This window comes from Cucurbita moschata, unplaced genomic scaffold, assembly GCF_002738365.1.
Source record: "Cucurbita moschata cultivar Rifu unplaced genomic scaffold, Cmos_1.0 Cmo_Scf00023, whole genome shotgun sequence".
NCBI lineage: Eukaryota > Viridiplantae > Streptophyta > Magnoliopsida > Cucurbitales > Cucurbitaceae > Cucurbita > Cucurbita moschata.
The window spans coordinates 3,757,576-3,775,248 of NW_019268539.1; the positions used below are offsets into that span (position 1 = coordinate 3,757,576).

Below are 17,673 nucleotides of genomic sequence, written 5' to 3' on the forward strand. Positions count from 1 at the left end.
TTTTTTTTTTTTTTTTTTTTTTTTTTTTTTTTTTTTTTTTTTGTTCCATGGCCTCTAAACAAATTTTCTAGAAAACACGTGAACGAGAACAAAATATTCTAAAAAAGTGGGTAAAATGATCTGTATGGGTCTATAGTCTATCGGTACCAACAACATGTATGCTAAAATGACCTACGAGCCACATTCCTTTTTTATGGCTAAAAAATCCAGAATGAAATGTGTTTGAAATTAATATCAACTTTTAACATCAAATATTTAATTAGGTTCTAAAGGAGTTAAGTTTTATCTATGAGTATTTTTTAAGTTTAAATTATATTTTAATCTTCAAAATTTTAAGTTTTTTCTATTTTAGTCGGTGAACTTTCAAAAATTTATTGTAGTCTCCAACCTTTTAAAAGATAATCATTTTGGTCTTTGTTGGGTTACTTTTTTACCTCAAAACTAGGTTGTTCAATGTTCATTGGTAAGTAACTGTTATTAGTATGACTAGAGTTTAACACCGTTAAAATATCTGATGTTTATCAAAATAAGAGATATTACTTTCTCGCGTGCTATCGATACTTTATAAAAGGCATGTTCATCGTTTGACCCAAAATTTCTATCTCCATGTGCATCCACCCTTTCGACCCTACATTTCTTTTTTCTTTTGAAAAATATTTTAAATGCTCTTCTTATCCAATAATAAAACAAAAAATCTTACACTATGGATAAGAGTATTAGTTATCACGAGGGCCATGATCATTCAGGTTGGTCAAAGTTGTGTGAAATCAAAATCCAACCATTAATTATATCGAGAAAATAAAAAATAGGACATAATCAGTAGAAATATATGTTTGAATTGATTTTATCTCTAATCGAATTTGCTCCTCATGATTAAAAATATAATTTTTAATTTTTGAAATAAAAGGATTTATCAGAGTTCTTGATCAAATACAAAAATATTTGTGTAAAAACTAAATCCACCACTAACATATATTATCCACTTTGACTGGTTATATATTGTCGTTAATCACATTCTTAAAAAAAATATATCCAAATAAATAAATAAAAATAAAAAGGGCAACAAAACTATTTATTATATACAAAACGAAAATAATAATAATAAATAAATGATTGTTTGTCCTTTTTAGGTATAAATTAAAACATTCAACGTTAACATGAGGGAAATGTCAGAAACATATATCCGTGACGCGTCAGCCACGTGAAATGTTGTCGGCTGACTCGGACTACCTTCTTTTCGGCTATCATTATTATTTTATTAATTTATAAATTTATAGATTTATAATTTTATTAACTTGTAAATTTTTAAAATTCATCCACCACAAAATTGAAATTTATTAAGTTCAAAGTTAATTTCGAATCTATTAGACATTCTAAGTCTTCTCGTTCTTTCGTCCAACTTATATTCTTCATGTAATATTCAAATCAAATAACTCTATGAAATTACGTCGATACTTCCATACAATATAAGTACCGTAGGAGACATCTCTACTTTTTCCTTCGGGAATCTTTAGAATTATCACTGCTTAGCTTTCAATTTACCTCTAACCATCAAATGAAATGTGAATAACCCGTCCTCTCTTTGAAACAAGGGACACTTCTGGTTCTGTTGGTGCTTGAAATAATTAATTTTATATGAGAACTACTGAACTCAACCACTTACTGACGTCACTCCTTAGTTTTCTATTGAGATTTATCCTGTGGAGGTACTCAAATTGGATTGGTGATCGATTTCTAAGTTTTGTCGTAAACCTAATTGGTTACTTCCAATTATGTAAATCAATAGTTCAAACCGCACTCAAAGCTAGGGCATTTCCCATTTTTTTATAGGAACATTTGTACGAGAAATAATGGTATCTCCAATTATAGCTCTTCGGGATGTAAAATATATCTTTTCTCACCATCCTCATAGTGTATGAGACAAGTGTATGCATTTCGATTAGTGTCTTATTCTATGGTTATGGACACAATGTATCTTGTATGTAGCATCACCACCAACATCGATCGGAGCAACTACAACATTCATTCTATATGGATTGACTTAAGTTGCCTCCTTTTGATACTAAGACCGACTCAGTCTCTATAGTAAGACTTACATACTCACACTCGAACCCTTCTCAAAAGATCAAGGTCAATAAGTGGTGCAACCCACGAATGGATCCCATCAGTTAGCTTCCTTGCACCTTATGGATCTACTCATCCATTAACTCGCACACATGTCAGACTTCTCAGTCCGTATTTCAAGACGGGTCAAATGGAGAGTCCACTGGCCGATGCCAAGAGCACGCCAAAAGGGGAATGATCGGGACAACTAAGATCATATTTAGGCGGTTGAATCAAGCCTATCCACAAAGGCTACAACTACATAGCAGCTGCCGCAGCTAAATCTGTTACCCTAAAAGCAGCCGCCAAGCTTGCAAAGGATGCAGTTTTTCTGGTTGATAAGAAACAAAATCTCAAACTTCTCCCAAATTTGACGCTTTACATTTCAAATGGGCTCAATTTATGAAATCGGAATGGGCTCACTTCATTTCTCCCTTCAATTCACCCTAAATCATTTACAATTTAAAAGATCAAACTAATAGAATATCATGCCATCAATCCCAAGAACAAAATAACTTCAATTGGTAAAGAAAGAGAGAAATGTGGCAGCTCGGTCTTCTCAATCTCAGCTTCAGCTCCATTTTGTTGGGACATTTTCCCCTTTGTCTCTCTCTCTAAGAACCCACAAAACCCCTTGAAATTACAGAGAATGTGTGTAATTTTCAGGAGAGAGAGAGAGAGAAAGAGGGTTCTGGAATGAAAATCAAAGGGGGAAGGAGGAAGAAAAGTGCGAGTGGTTCTACGGAGGTTGTAATGGGTTCAATTCAGGACGCCATGGATGGCGGTGAAGTTCATGGCGGCGACTCGGATTACGTTGATATGAACACCAACAACAACCCCATTAATGGTGGTGAGCCTTCGACATCCCATTTGTCGGAGACCCATCAAGAGCAAAACCTAGACGAGCCTGACGAACAAGATGAACAGGATGAACAGGATGGGACTGAGGCTGCTTTTGATGCTCAGAGAACCAATCTCGATGATGGATTCTATGAAATTGAAGCCATTCGTCGAAAAAGGGTTCGCAAGGTTTACTCAATTTTCCTTCTGCTCTGCTATTCTGGTTTCTTTGTTTGTACATTTCCTGATGTTGGGATTTCTTATTCTATTGCTTTGCTATGGGAATGATTGATTCTAAAAACAGGGCCAGCTTCAGTATTTGATCAAATGGTAAGTGCTGGTACTTTGGCTTGTTAGAGCTTGACTGTGATAACTCAGATTACTAACCTAACCGAGCTTTCCTGAAGGCGTGGCTGGCCGGAGACGGCTAATACTTGGGAGCCCTTGGAGAATCTCCATACGTGCTCCGAGTTCATCGAGGCATTCGAAGAGAGGTATTCTCTTCTAGTTACTTCAGCATTGTTCTTTTGGTAGCTGGAGGAAGAACATTATGTGGCATGGTATGCTGATTAGTCTATGGTATAATGTTGTTTGGTTTCGTTTTTGAAGTTTAATTTCGGGAAAGCAGCGGAAGCGGAAGCGAAAACATGGGGTTGTTCATGTTCAAACCAAGAAGAGGCAGCAGCGAGCTAATTTTTCTACTTATAATGTCACAGATGTTGAAATCAGTGTCGTTGATCAACGTCTGCCCTCTGCTCCTATAAACATACCTAGCCTGACTAATCCTTATGCTCGTTCGCGATCGGTCGTTTATAATCATGAAGGAGAAAAGAACGGGGATGTAACTGCTATCGAAAGAGGCAGGCTAGCTGATATTGATAATGCGGGCAGGAATGCCACGCAACGATTTGAACAGAAGAAAGCTGAACACGAGTACGATCCGAAGCTCAGTGAGCTTAAGGCAACAGTATTAACGAACATAGCCATTGGTGATAAGCTTGCAATCGATTTTCACGACGCCAGGACAACAGAGAACAACATCCCTGCTGCTGGCCTCTCTAAAACTGGCTCTGTAGAACTAGTTACTGAAAATCGGTGCACCGGGGCTAAGAGAAGGAAATCTGGTTCGGTTAAAAGGTTTAGACAAGATTCAACTTTATCTGAATTGCCTGTGGTTCAAAATCCAGAATTGACACTAGCTGTAGTAGAATCCGGTGTCGGAGCGGAACCAATAGGGGTTGAGAATTCTGGATATCATGGAGAAAGTTTAAGTTGGAATAACAGAACCGATGAAGCCAGAAACGAACCGAGTATCATCAAGATTGTTAAACCGTTAGGCTGTTCAGCATCTGTGTCAAACAACATTCAGGATGTGTTGGTAACTTTTGTGGCCATGAGGTATGTTAGCTTTGTCTCTCCTCTTCTTGTGGATGTTAAGTTAAACAAAATGAAGTGTAAACCCTATGGTACGAGGTCGTAGGATGAACATTCTCAATTAAGAACACAATTTATTTGAAATTGTAACCCCCAAGCCTACCGCTACCAGATATTATCCTCTTTGGACTTTCTCTTCCGAGTTTTTAAAATGCGTCTGCTAGGGGAAGTTTCCACACCCTGCTTCATTCCCCTTTCCAACCGATGTGAGATCTCAAAATCTATCCCTCTTGAGGGCTCAGCGTCTTCGCTAGCACACCGTCCGGTGTCTGGCTCTGATACCATTTGTAACAACCCAATCCTACCGCTAGCAGATATTGTCTGCTTGGGCTGTTACAAATGGCATTAGAGCCAAACACCGGGCAGTGTGTCAGCGATGACATTGGGTTTAGATTGTGAGATCCCACATCGATTGGAGAGGGGAGCGAAACATTCCTTATATGGCGTGGATACCTCTCCTTAGCAGACGCATTTTAAAACCGTGAGACTGACGGCGATACGTAATAAGCCAAAGCGGATAATATCTGCTAGCGATGGGTTTGGGTTGTTACAAAAATTGTTTCTTGTTCTTAGAAAAGTTTGACATTTCTTGGTATAGTTCTTGACTTGTATTGCTGTTATTTAGCAACTAGTCGAAATGATGTTCACGAGGTCCTAAAATATTTTATCTAAAGAACTAAGAACATGAAAGTATCAGTCCATAGAAATATATGCACTCAAGATAGTTAGAGACAAACCCATCGGCAAGCCCGTGTCTCTGACATCTTTGGATGTAAACGGATCTCGAGTCGACCTTCATATTCTCAAATGAGTTTATTGTTTTCGGTTTCCTGGTTTTAGGTCTGATGGAACAGAAGTGATGGTTGATAACAAGTTCCTCAAGGCTAACAATCCTCTGCTGGTAATTGGTTCTGTTCTTCACTGTGTTATGCTTTTGAACTGCCTTAAACGATGTGCAATCATCTTTTCCTTGGATTCTAAGTTCTAATGTCGTGTTTACTAATACCAGTTGATCAACTTCTACGAGCAACATCTCCACTATACTACCAGATCATGAACTCAGAGATATGAGCAGTATGACGTATTGGGATCCTCGTTTGGTTGATTATTTGGTGCTCGAGATCGAGCGGTAAGGAGATAGTTAAGCAAGGTCTGCAAATATTTAGCCATGACAGTATCTTTCCATCTACCTCAAGCTCAGCAGAACAGAGATTAGAAGTTAGAGGCTTACAGAATTTCTGCTAATTATGAAATTAATGTATTGTATGTAGCCGTCTTGTTGTAGGTTTTGTACATATTTCCTTTCTTTGTTAATCTCCTAGCAATCGATGCACTTGTTCAGCAAAGAATAGAATTGGTTAATCTTTGGAGGGTCCTTGGAGAGTAGTCAATACAATGGTTATGTGGATTGAACGTTTGAGATCGATATGATCATACGTTTTCTTGAGGGTTTCTTTTTTCATTTGTTCTAGTATGTTCGAGGACATCGTGCCAAAAGTTTACTTGAAAAACTGCTAATTTTAGCTTCCAAGCAATGTGTCTCTCAATTTATGAACAAAAAATGAGAATGGAGATGGAGAATCGATCCGCTCTCTTGTTTATTGTGTCCTGCTCCATGAATTCTAGATGGTTTAATGGTTTCTTTTCTGGAAAGAAAATTCCAATTGCCTAACAAAGGAAAAATGGTTCTATGGATTGTCCTACAAAGCAAAGTTGCTTCAGAATACCACAATTTTTGTAGTATACGCACAAAAAGCTTAATAAGAACAAAAATTTATCAATAGATGAATGCAGCTCATTGCTTGTAATCACCAACTAATGAAAAATGGTAATGGATCAAACATTTTCTAGAGAACTCAATCGTTATCTAATCATAATACAAATAACCAGTAAAAGAGTTGCATCAGTTCAAGAAACAAAAAAGAATTGAGAAGAGAACAATTCCAAGAGATGAGCTAAAGCTAGTTCTTGGGAATGTTCTTTCCTACTATCTTAGCAGGAGCTATTCGAAGAAGGTTTCCTGGCTTACCTGGGACGGCGCCTTTGATCATCACAACATTAAGGTCATCATCAATCTTTACAATTTTGAGCTTTCTGATCTTTCTCTTAGTTCCTCCCATCCTTCCAGGCATTTTCTTCCCCTTGTAAACACGCCCCGGTGTAGTTCCTGCACCGATCGATCCAAGTGCTCTGTGGCTCTTGGAACCATGGGTCATTGGACCCCTTTTGAAGTTGTGCCTCTTGATTCCACCTGAAAAAGAATTAGAAGAGGGAGAAGGTTACAAGAAACCAGTTAGAGAGTACTGTTGCAAGGGAGTGGAGAACATAAAATGATTAAAATTTTGGTTAAACTATAAAATCAAACGTCGAGTAGAAATGAATTTCGAACAAAAAAAATTGAGACTTGAAATGGTGTGTTTAGATAAGTGGTTACTTCCACAGCATTCCATATCCCAATTTTTGTCTAAAATTCTAAAGATTTTTTTGCACCAAGGATACTTTGAAACACTTACGAAAGGTAAATGTAGAACTATGGTTTAAAATTTAGGCTAGAATTTACATCTGGACTTCGAAGACTAGTTCAGGCTTTGGAATTGTACATGCCATTGTGGATTGAAACAGCAAAAAAATGAATGAAATTCATGCTAAATCCATACTGAGGATGCCTAAATTCATCTCCAACAACCAGAAGCTCCAAGAAAAACAGAAAACCAAGTGCAATTTCGCCAATGAATTAAACACAGACTTCAAACAGAATAAGCAAGAAACACAAACCTTGAAAACCCTTTCCAATTGTAGTGCCGGAGACATCAACCAGGTCGCCCTCCTTGAAAAGTTCATTAAAAACCAGGCGCTGATTGGGCTCAAATCCATCAATAGACTCAAGACGGAACTCCTGCAAGTGGCGCATAGGAATCGCACCAGCTTTCTGGAGATGTCCCATTTCCGGTTTCGTCAATTTCCGATCCCTAACCCTACGGTACCCAACCTGAACGGCACTGTAGCCGTCGGTCGCCTCCGTCTTAATCTGCGTGACGATATTGCCTTCCTTGAAACCGACCACCGTCACAGGGACGACCTTGCCGTCCGGCTCGAAGAAGCTCATCATACCGAGCTTGGTAGCCATAACGCCAATGCCGGCCTCCATGCTCATACACACCGAAAGGCCATCGTTAGGGCGTCTAGTGGTTCTTGGCCTCGGAAATTGGAAACGGAGGTTGTTGTTCCGGTGGGATTTGAGAGGAAGGGCGAGGAAAGAAGTTCTTAGTTTCAGAGATGAAGATGGTGACGAAGAAGAAGCATTGTTAGTGAAAATTGGATGTCTGTTAGAGGTTGAAGCTAATGAAATTGATATGACGGACATTTCTGCTTCTCTGGTTTCAGTGATTCATATGATGAGGAAGAAGAAGAAGAACTGGGGTTGAGAGGCATGACCCGTTTTCTTATCCGCTTATTTCTTTTATTTTCCCTCCATTATTAAAAATAAAAATAAAATAAAAATTGACTTGCTAAATTAATAAGAATAAGTTTAACTTCATTTTTTCTCAAAAAATATATATATATATATATATATATTTTAATTAAAACCAAAAAATATATAAGAGTACTAAGCTAATAAGTTAAAAAATACCCTTTCCATTAGATTTGTACTAAAATTATTAATATTTTATTTAAAAAATACTCTTCTTAAAAAATTTAAAAAATACTTTTTTTTTATTTTAAGAAGGGTTTAAAAAATATCATTAATTTTAAAAAAATTCCATTAATATTCTTATCTCTAAAAAAAACTTCAATTTTTTTTAAAATTTAAAAATACTTCACAGGTTACGGTTACCCAAGTAAAACATTTGTAGATGATCTATGAGATGTCAATAAACGATTTAGCCCGATTCAATTTTCAAAGAGTTATTAGATGCAATGAAAATAGAGCGATAAAAACAATGAAAATAGATCCTAGTTTTTGGTTCGTAGGCACATAATTTTATAATAAAAAATTAACCTAATCGAGTGAGGTAATGCTACAACAACATACGAAGTTAGTGAAGTAATACATATTAATTTTTAGTTCGTTAACAATGATTAATGCTAAAATTAACGGAAAGTATAGAGACTAAAATGATATTCAAACTTGAAAGTATAGAGACTAAAATGATATTAAATGATTTTGATGGCACAAAATAAGTCTCAAATAACAAACCAATGAAACTCGAGCACGTCCATGAGCAAACATCACACATCACAGGAAGCTTCATAGACCAAAAGTAGACAACATCAATATCATACATTTTTTTTATACTTTTACAAGGTGAACCTCTTGCTGAAAGAAACACAGCATCAAAGTTCACAAATTCAACACCCTAAATAGATCATCAATGTGAGACAAGATACAAGTCATGGATAATAAGACTGTTCCACTGCTAAAAATTTTACTGTATATCGAAACGCTTCAACGTTTCTCCTACAGGACGAGGTAAGCATAGCGGTTACCGTGTAATACAACTCGACAAATGAAATAGAGAGAGAGGGTAGCTTAGCTTAATCATTAGATTTGGACCCATGTTCTAAGGCAGACCATCGGATTTGGAGCCATCAGGCTTAATTTCTTGAGGTGCAGAAGCCTTGCGCATTGCACTTCCCAGTTGAATACCCCCCACAGTAGAACTACCTTCCTTGCCTCCTTGGCTGGAGGCATCGGCAGCTGCTCTAAGTCCCTTTCTTTTCTTCACCTTCTGGGCCCAACCAACTAGGCCTACTTGTACATGTTCATCAAAGATTGCTTTCTTGAAAGAACTTCCCATCTACATTTTTCCATTGGCAAACAATTAGCTAGATAGGTTAACAATTGTCAGGTTGATGATAATAAAATTGTTCCACCCCCGTTCGGGGATCAGCCTCGCTAGCACATCCCCCGGGGTCTAGCTCTTATACCATTTATAACAACCTAAGCTCACAAATAGCAGATATTGTACTCTTTGGGCTTTTTCTTTCGAGCTTCCTCTCAAAATTTTGAAAATGCGTCTGCTGGTAAGAGGTTTCCACACTCTTGTCAAGAATGTTTCGTTCTCCTCCTCCGACCGATGTGGGATCTCACAATAACTATTTCTTGTTTTTGTTTCCTAATTTTAAATTAAAAATGTAAAATTTTTACATGAAAATAAGTTTTTAAAACTAATGAAAAACGAGACTTAAGGACTTGACATTCCTGTTCCGTTTTGTTGTTCATAACAGAACTCAAAGCAATCAGTTGAATTTCATCCATATGTAGTTGTGTAAATAAGAAGATTTACGAAAGAATTTGACTATGATAAGCTCTCTTAATGACCCATCACTTGACTCACCTGAGTGACGATGGCGTAGAGCGGTAGGGTGCTGTAACTGCAAAGAACCTGAATAAACACCCTGATCCAGAAATAGATTTAATTGGAAATTAGTGACCATCATCAAGTAATTGTGTTGCAGGAAAACCAAAATATGGAGTTTCTGTTTTACCCAATAATAAGCCTTGGAATGATATAGCGGACTTGGCCCATGATGCACGAGTCAAAGCCATATTGAACCTAGAAACATAACCAAGCAAGGATCGACTTCGGGTCTAAATTAAACGATAGTTCACCACAATCACCATAAGATACAGTCAGTTTGCTGCTTACCCATATCCAGAAGAAAAATCCAATCTCGAAAGCATTTTGGAATAGTATGAAGTGGATCAAGAAGAGAACAAAACGGGGCCGCTGAAACCAAAAGTGATCATCAGATGGTTGGACTACTAGCTCGCCTTCAATTGCTATGTGCTTCTCGGCAACCTCGTGAGCCAGCTGGGTTATCACATGTTCCAGCTTTGTTCCCACAGCGAGCAGAAGCTGGAAAAAGAGGAGTAATAATTATCTCATATGAAATGTACAAGAAAGAAATTGTAGAAGTATAACAGAACTTCATACCATTTCAAGAAAATAGCTGAAGTCAAAAGGATAAACAGTATTTGGGAGCTCATTGGGTGGTTTTAGGAGAGAGAGAGAGTAACAGCCAAGCCCAAAGCGAGTAGATATTGTCTTCTTTGGGCTTTCCTTTTTGGGCTTCCCCTCAAGATTTTTAAAACGCATCTGCTAGGGAGAAGTTTCCACACCCTTACAAAGAATGTTTCATTCTCCTCCCCAACCAATATGGGATCTTATAGAGAGTAATCACGATGTCTAGTTCCCCTAATGAATTGTAAAATTGTATTTTCTTAGTCTGAGTTATCAATATAATCTCGATTTTCAATTCTCTGGTTTCTACCAGAGATATTATTACTCACAAACCAATACTTAAAACTTACCATTGCCATCTACAAACCCCCACGATCTTGTAATGAATTGTAAAATTCAGTAAAGTAACTAAGCCTTCGCAGCTATATTATGACAACTTAACAAGAAACAGATTTGTGAGAGGTGATTAAAGTACTCACAACGAAAGGAATGAATGCTATCCAGAAATATGTATGCCAACCTGTATGTGCAAATAGAAAATAATGATTAACACATTAACATTTTTTTTATACAGATAATAAAATGGGAGCTCACCCTGATATATAAAGCACGTATCGAACTTCCATATAGCAACTATTCAAAAAGGTTTTTATCTGAATAGGGAAGGATAAAGTTTTATATGTGAGATACTAACATGGGTGTCTCTAGTTGTGGGAGGGATGGCAGAATGGATTTAGAATGTTCGGAGATATCCCCCGAAGTTTTGAGTTTGAGGGTTTGTGTGAGATCCCACATCGGTTGGAGAGGAAAACGGAGCATTGCTTATAAGGGTGTGGAAACCTCTCCCTACCAGACGTGTTTTAAAACCTTGAAGGGAAGCACGGAAGGGAAAGCCCAAAGAGGACAATATCTGCTAGCAGTGGACTTGGGCTGTTATCCTTTGGATAAGGGTTAGGATGTTTTGAGATATTATTCAAAGGGTGGTAAGGGATTAAGATGTTTGGATATACCCTCCATGTTTTTAGATTCAAGTCCCGGATAGAAAACCAATCAAAATCCTTGTCCTTTGAAGTTGGTGAACCATGAGTTACAAGCGAGGCTATTGATATTCTGAGAATTAATATAATAACCACAACAACATATTCAAAGACAATCTTGTGGGCATTATTTGATATTAAATTTAAGGAAATTCCATATATTAACGAATCAAAGAAGTGCCAATACCGTTAACATTAAGGAACAAGAAGACAACCACGAAGATCCAAAGATACCAACTGCAACAAAGAATGCAAGAAAAATGAGAGAACTGAGGAAAAGAAAAATGAAAGTAGAAAATGTATCATGATTGGCACAACTACAAAATTGAGAAACCAGGCAGCGAAATGTAAAAGGGTACTTCCAGTTCCAGATATAACTTGCCTGATACCGACAACATGCTTGAAATCATCTTCAAGCGCACGTATCATGTACTTGTGAAAATTAAACTTCGGGTTGCCCCTGCAGTGTGTCTACAGCAGTGAAACTTTTATTATGCAGTTTGAGAATGAAAGTCAAATATACATCAACACTGAATCGTCGAAGGCTTACCATAATGAAACCAAGCCTTAACGTTATATAATCTGATTTAGTAACAGAAGCATAAAATTGCTTGAGGAAGGAATGCTGAAGAAAACCCAAGAAAAGTGTTAAAACAACAAGAAAACAACAAGCAATAACTCTTAAAAGCATCAAAGGTTTTGATTCCAAAAGACGCGTTCAAACTTCAAGATGTGGAGCCTATACATAGCATGATAAATATAAAAGTACCCTGAGAATATATACATTAACATTTTTTTCAAACGAAGGCGACAGAACTTCACCTTCGGCATTTGATTATCATTCATTTGTTATTTTGATTTTCTACATCCTTTGAGCCACTAGTTAAATACAGAGGAGAGGAGAAACAAGGTCCATGTTGTACATCTCGTTAGAAACCACGAATGTCCACGATGATATGATATTGTCCACTTTTAGCATAAGCTCTCGTGGCTTTGCTTTTGGCTTCCCAAAAGGTCTCATATCAATAGAGATGTATTCCTTACTTATAAACTCATGATCATTCCTTAAATTAGCCAATGTGGATTCACTCCCAACAATCCTCAACACATCTTCCATGAGATTCTACCGGCATTTCTTTTCGTTTGATTGTACGTATTGATATTCACAATCATCATCTCAACAATTTTTTCTCAATGTACAATTATATTATTTAAATCTTAAGAAACCACGCAATCACTTCACTAACATGAAACGCTTTCAGTGCACCTTCTAACTTCAAGGCAAGCAAGAAATTCATTGCTTTGCCTTGAAATGCACCTTGCAATTTGAAACATGCCCATGGTATTAGAATTAGTAAAAACATAACTACAATTTAACGAAATATTTTATTTAAAAAGTAGTTGTGATAGAAACTTCTAGGAACCGGGATGTGAAGAAGAAAAGCTAAGGGAAGGCATCCAACATCAAGCAAAACAAGATTGAAGGCAGAATGATAATTTATGTTGAGAAAATGATTTGACCTACCAACCAACCCAGAAGAGCTGAATCTTTACCAATACCCAAAAAGTGGTCCTTGATAAAAGCATGTTGATGGACGTGGGTGACTTTTGGTTTTAGAACTGCAAAAGCATCAGGATTATAGTAAGACCAAAAAGAAAAACCAAACCACATAAACATGTTAGGTGAACCAAGCAGAGAGCTTTCCAGCGCAAAAATCAACTCAAGAGTTCTTTTTAGAATTTATTCACACAGCTCTTCCAATCTCAAATTATTTCACTTTTCATGGGATTTCATTTATATGGGGATGCATCAAGAATTTAATGATGATATACATCCAAAATGACCAGAAAATATTAATGTTAAATGGTTACCTTGTTCGGTATCGTAATTCTCTTTTGCAATAGAATCCTCCCAATGCTTCCACTGACGAATCTATATCATTACACAGAATTAAAACTGAGATCAAACAGTCAAGTTATCCTGTAATGATAACTATCAGAAAATAAGCCTATTAGTTGCTGACCTTCAATCCTCCAAAAACTACAGTGAGAACGCAAAATGACACGTGGACAATAGCTAGGATGAAGATAAAAATATGTAAATGATGTAATGCTTCAAGTGATAGCAATGGCACCTTATTCTGGAGAGGAGAAACATATAAATGAGAAAGGTCAAAATAAATCAATTTATTAAGACTAAGATATTTGTAGAGGCAGAGTAATGAAGCCAAGATAATGTAAGACACCAATAAGATATACTTGTGAATTGTGGATACAACCTCAATTTCCACGACAAAAGGCCATAAAATATTTATATTACAATTTATTTTATTTGCTAATACTTGAAATAGAAATCATTTTAAATTGATATTGTGCTCGGTAAACCCATTTTAGAATCAGAATTTTAAAAAAAAAAAAATACAGTACACTAGAGTTAATATTTACTTTGTCTGACACTTGGAATGAAAATTTGTTCCATATAATATCCATCACAAAAATAAAGATAGAAGGAAATAATTTAACAAACAAGAAAGAAAAAGGCAAGAGTTCATAAATTTAAAAATCAAAGTAAGATTCTTTACCTTTTTTAAGAGAATCTCATTCCCCTAAAATTATGACTTTGATCTCTAATTTGGTGGGAGACACAAGTAAGGTATCATATAACCAGGAGACACATAGGAATCATGAATAATACTTTCTTCCCCCACCTCCCACCCCCCAAATATATATATATATATATATATATATATATATATCATATAAGAATGAGGTAGAATGATTCTCATTCCTTCATTGACAAGTAAACACAGACTCAAAGTTTACTCTCTTCAAATTGGCAAGTATTCTATTCTATTCCATCAAGTCTACCCAGTGTGGGGGTGGGATACGGTGGTATCATAATTATTCTCACCTAACCCTTAAATGATAGCCCAATGTGTTTTCCATCCTTAAACCTTGAAGCAGAGGAAAATAAATATGTTTTATATAAAAAAAAAATCATATTGGAAGAAAAGCACAATAAACTTTATATGTTTTCCATCCCCAAACTTTCCACAAAACTCAATGAATTTCAAACTTGTAAAATACCATCAAATGTATAGAACAGTAAGCAATGAACAGAATCAAACAACTCCAGTACTATAACCTACTAAATATTCATTTAATACACCATTCAAACATAATTGAGCATCAATGGTGAGCATAATTGAGATGGCTAGCTTAATCTTCACCTTTTTACCACAATAACCAGCCTGTGCAGCCGATCCCTCAGATAGAAGGCGCCTGGCCGAGCCAGAAATACTCGAAACAAAGAACGTTTGAAAATGTTTCGTCGTTGACGAACCAGTTTCACCAGAGTGCGAATCGTGTTCAGCTTTAGCTTTATCCTTCAGATTACACGGAAGGAAATGCTCGGTCAAACTCTCAGGAACACATAATTTTGAGATAACGCCTTGAAATACAGTGAGCAGAAGCGAAATAAACCCCAAAAGCATCAATTCTGCAGCATCCAGATTCCAAAATAAGGACAGAAAATTCAACAATCTAAACAGTAACACAGCAAAATTCGAAAGGCGAAAAGGCAAATACACACACACACACACACACAAGAATGAACAGGAGAAAGAAGGAAGCAAAAGGAAAATCAAACGGACTATGGATTCAGATTCGGAATCAAATCGAACCTTCTTTAACTTTCTGAAGAGCTTCATAGAGCGGCTTCTGGTTCTTTTTCTTGAGGTATTTTCCGAGGAAGTGTAAGAGGCGCTCTAAGGCGAGGGAAATGGCGACGATGACGGTACAGACGGCGGCAACAACCCACGTCGGGGTGAATTCCAGCGTCGTTCCTTCACCTCCGCCGCTCATTTCGGCTCTGTTTCTCCACGGACTTCACTTCACTCAGCTGAGAAGATTATCAAAATCAAAAGAAAGAAAGAAAAAGAAAATTCCTCCGGGTTTCAACCTGGTCTGAAAGCTCCGTGTTGTTCGTTACAAATTTTTGTCCTTAAATTTATACAACAATTTATAATATATTATTAATCTACGTAGAAATTAATTCCATTTTTTTAATCCTCCACGTTGCAGGTTTATAATTTTAGTTTATTAATTCTTAAATTCATCCATATTTTAGAACACATTCTACCACTAGTTAACTCATGTTTGTTTGTTTTTTTTTTTTTAAATAACAAATGTGAGGGCTCGGATTTCAATGTCCGACCTCGAGTTATGTTCATGTTTGTCTGGTTGACTAATATTATAATACTTTTTTATGTTTGTAAATGTTCGAGTTAGCTTATATTCTACTTCATTAATGATCTCAGGTTTAGTTGTCAATTAAACTCGTGGAGCTTCAAATCTTAAGTAGGTAGCTATCGTAGACTGAGTTTTTGTATTAATATTTTAAGGTTCTAGCTAGGTTTCGTATTAATCTAAATGGCTATCATAATTCGAGTAAAGATGGTCATTCGAACTAATCCAAATAGAATTCTATAGGGTCGTTTTGCCTCTGTACGAACTTTTCAACTTTGAATCCAGATGAAATGGCCCTGATTAGGGACGTTGTTGCATTAGAGCATCTATTCTCTAATTTAGATGAAGGTGGTCGTCGATACAAACATTTGTTCCCGATGTGATCTCCTCGACCAGAGATGTTCTACCTAGTTGGGGCAGCCACATTCTCTTTGAACGTTTCAAGCCTGAAGATGGTCAACTCCCGATTTAGGCAGTTGAGTTCATTCTCGTTCATCTCTAACTCTTTAGTGAGCTTCAACTTAAATTACACGAAGCTCAAATTTAAATTTGTTAGGAACGAAACTGTACTTTTAATTTAAAGTCGTAAAAGTTCGAGGTTAAACTTGTAACATGGCGGCCTCAATGGCTGCTCCTCTCATAGTCAACATCCACGAATCCATGTTTTTTTTTTTTTTGAGTCCCACACATTTCAAATCATTTTATTTTTTATTTTTTAAAAAAATCATTTTATTAATTTTTAAAAATCAATTTTGGAATTTGGATAAATAGTGATCTCCACTCCCAATTAATGACAAGATTTGTCCAATCAAGGGGCCCACAACTTGTTTGAGATTTTTATTTTATTTTATTTTTTTGTTCCATTTCTTAAACATGGATAATTATTAGCCTGACTTTAAAGTGAAAACTTTTTAAAAATCAAATCCGATTGGATAAACTTTATCTTAAATTAATTGATAATTTAACTTTTTTCAAAAAATTGATTATGTTGTATAATTTAATTAAAATCTCAAATATTTATTTTAAAAATGAATATAAGGTAAATGGATTGATAAAATATCACTAATATAGATATAATATAATAATAAATAAATTCATTTTATGAAATCAGTTACATTTTTATTAATATATTTTATGATTTTTTTTTATATTTATAATTTTTCTAAAAATATCTATTAACGTCGATATTTCATCGATATAGACATTTCCATGAAATTGAGATCTTAATATTAACATATAAAACCTTGATTATAAAATATATCAACTACTCATTAACACGCCAAATTACTACGAATAAATATTTAACTAAATTATTCTTTAAAAAATTACATCACAAATAGAAGATAAGGATTCGGTCAATATTTCTTCGTAAATACGATGGTTAAAACTACCAAATATATAAGCGAAGATAAAACATGTTGAAATGGCTCAAGTTGGTATGTGGGGACCGTTTTCACTCGTAGGAGCGAGAAGTAAGTAATGTGAGCATATTGTAGATGATACATCAGAATGTCGGAAACATTAGGTGCCGAATCCATATTTTCTTTAAAATTCATGAATTTACAAAATAATAATTAAAAAAAAAAAGGAACAAAATTGAAAGGTTGAATTTGTAATTTAATTTTTTAAAAAATCAAGAAAATTTGTTCTTGAATCTATATTTACTAATTTCAATCATATCCCATTAGTTCTTATTTATTTGTTAATAATATAAAATAAAAGGAAAATAAATATTATTATTTTCTTTATATTGAAAAACTAGAAAAGGAAAAAATTACTTTAATTTTTTATTAAAAGAGAAAATCCAATTACAGTAATTTGCAAATTAGGATTTCTTCTATGCAAAGTAATTCTTTGTCACGTGCGCGTCTCGATTACCGTGCGAGGAACATAACTATTTTCTTAAATTAAAAAAAAAAAAAAAAAACATAAAGGGATTACTTTACTTCTACTCATAGTCTTAGATTAAAACTTTATATTTATTTATTAAAAGGTTTAAAGTTGGAATTAATTTATAAAAAAAAAGTAATTTAAACTAATTTTTA

The 17,673-nt window shown here is 35.5% G+C and overlaps 3 protein-coding genes across 3 annotated transcripts; 1 reads left to right on the forward strand and 2 right to left on the reverse strand.

Moving 5' to 3' along the window:
- The first annotated feature begins 2,579 nt into the window (after positions 1-2,579).
- On the forward strand, positions 2,580-5,912 carry LOC111460458 (chromo domain-containing protein LHP1-like). The gene is made up of 6 exons (XM_023103729.1): positions 2,580-3,132; positions 3,248-3,273; positions 3,351-3,437; positions 3,553-4,341; positions 5,218-5,278; positions 5,387-5,912. Exons 1-6 carry the CDS (start codon positions 2,800-2,802, stop codon positions 5,432-5,434), a joined length of 1,344 nt encoding a protein of 447 aa, XP_022959497.1. The 5' UTR covers positions 2,580-2,799; the 3' UTR covers positions 5,435-5,912.
- A 246-nt stretch (positions 5,913-6,158) lies between these two features.
- On the reverse strand, positions 6,159-7,823 carry LOC111460446 (50S ribosomal protein L3, chloroplastic-like). Its single transcript, XM_023103720.1, has 2 exons — positions 7,153-7,823; positions 6,159-6,628 (listed from the first exon to the last, which is right to left on the reverse strand). The coding sequence occupies exons 1-2, from the start codon at positions 7,739-7,741 to the stop codon at positions 6,339-6,341; spliced, it is 879 nt and encodes a 292-aa protein (XP_022959488.1). The 5' UTR covers positions 7,742-7,823; the 3' UTR covers positions 6,159-6,338.
- An 806-nt stretch (positions 7,824-8,629) lies between these two features.
- On the reverse strand, positions 8,630-15,390 carry LOC111460200 (MLO-like protein 1). Its single transcript, XM_023103337.1, has 13 exons — positions 15,064-15,390; positions 14,611-14,879; positions 13,405-13,521; positions 13,253-13,313; positions 12,906-13,000; positions 11,931-12,005; positions 11,763-11,851; positions 11,568-11,617; positions 10,823-10,863; positions 10,029-10,238; positions 9,868-9,935; positions 9,717-9,777; positions 8,630-9,176 (listed from the first exon to the last, which is right to left on the reverse strand). The coding sequence occupies exons 1-13, from the start codon at positions 15,242-15,244 to the stop codon at positions 8,940-8,942; spliced, it is 1,554 nt and encodes a 517-aa protein (XP_022959105.1). The 5' UTR covers positions 15,245-15,390; the 3' UTR covers positions 8,630-8,939.
- Between the last annotated feature and the right edge of the window lie 2,283 nt (positions 15,391-17,673).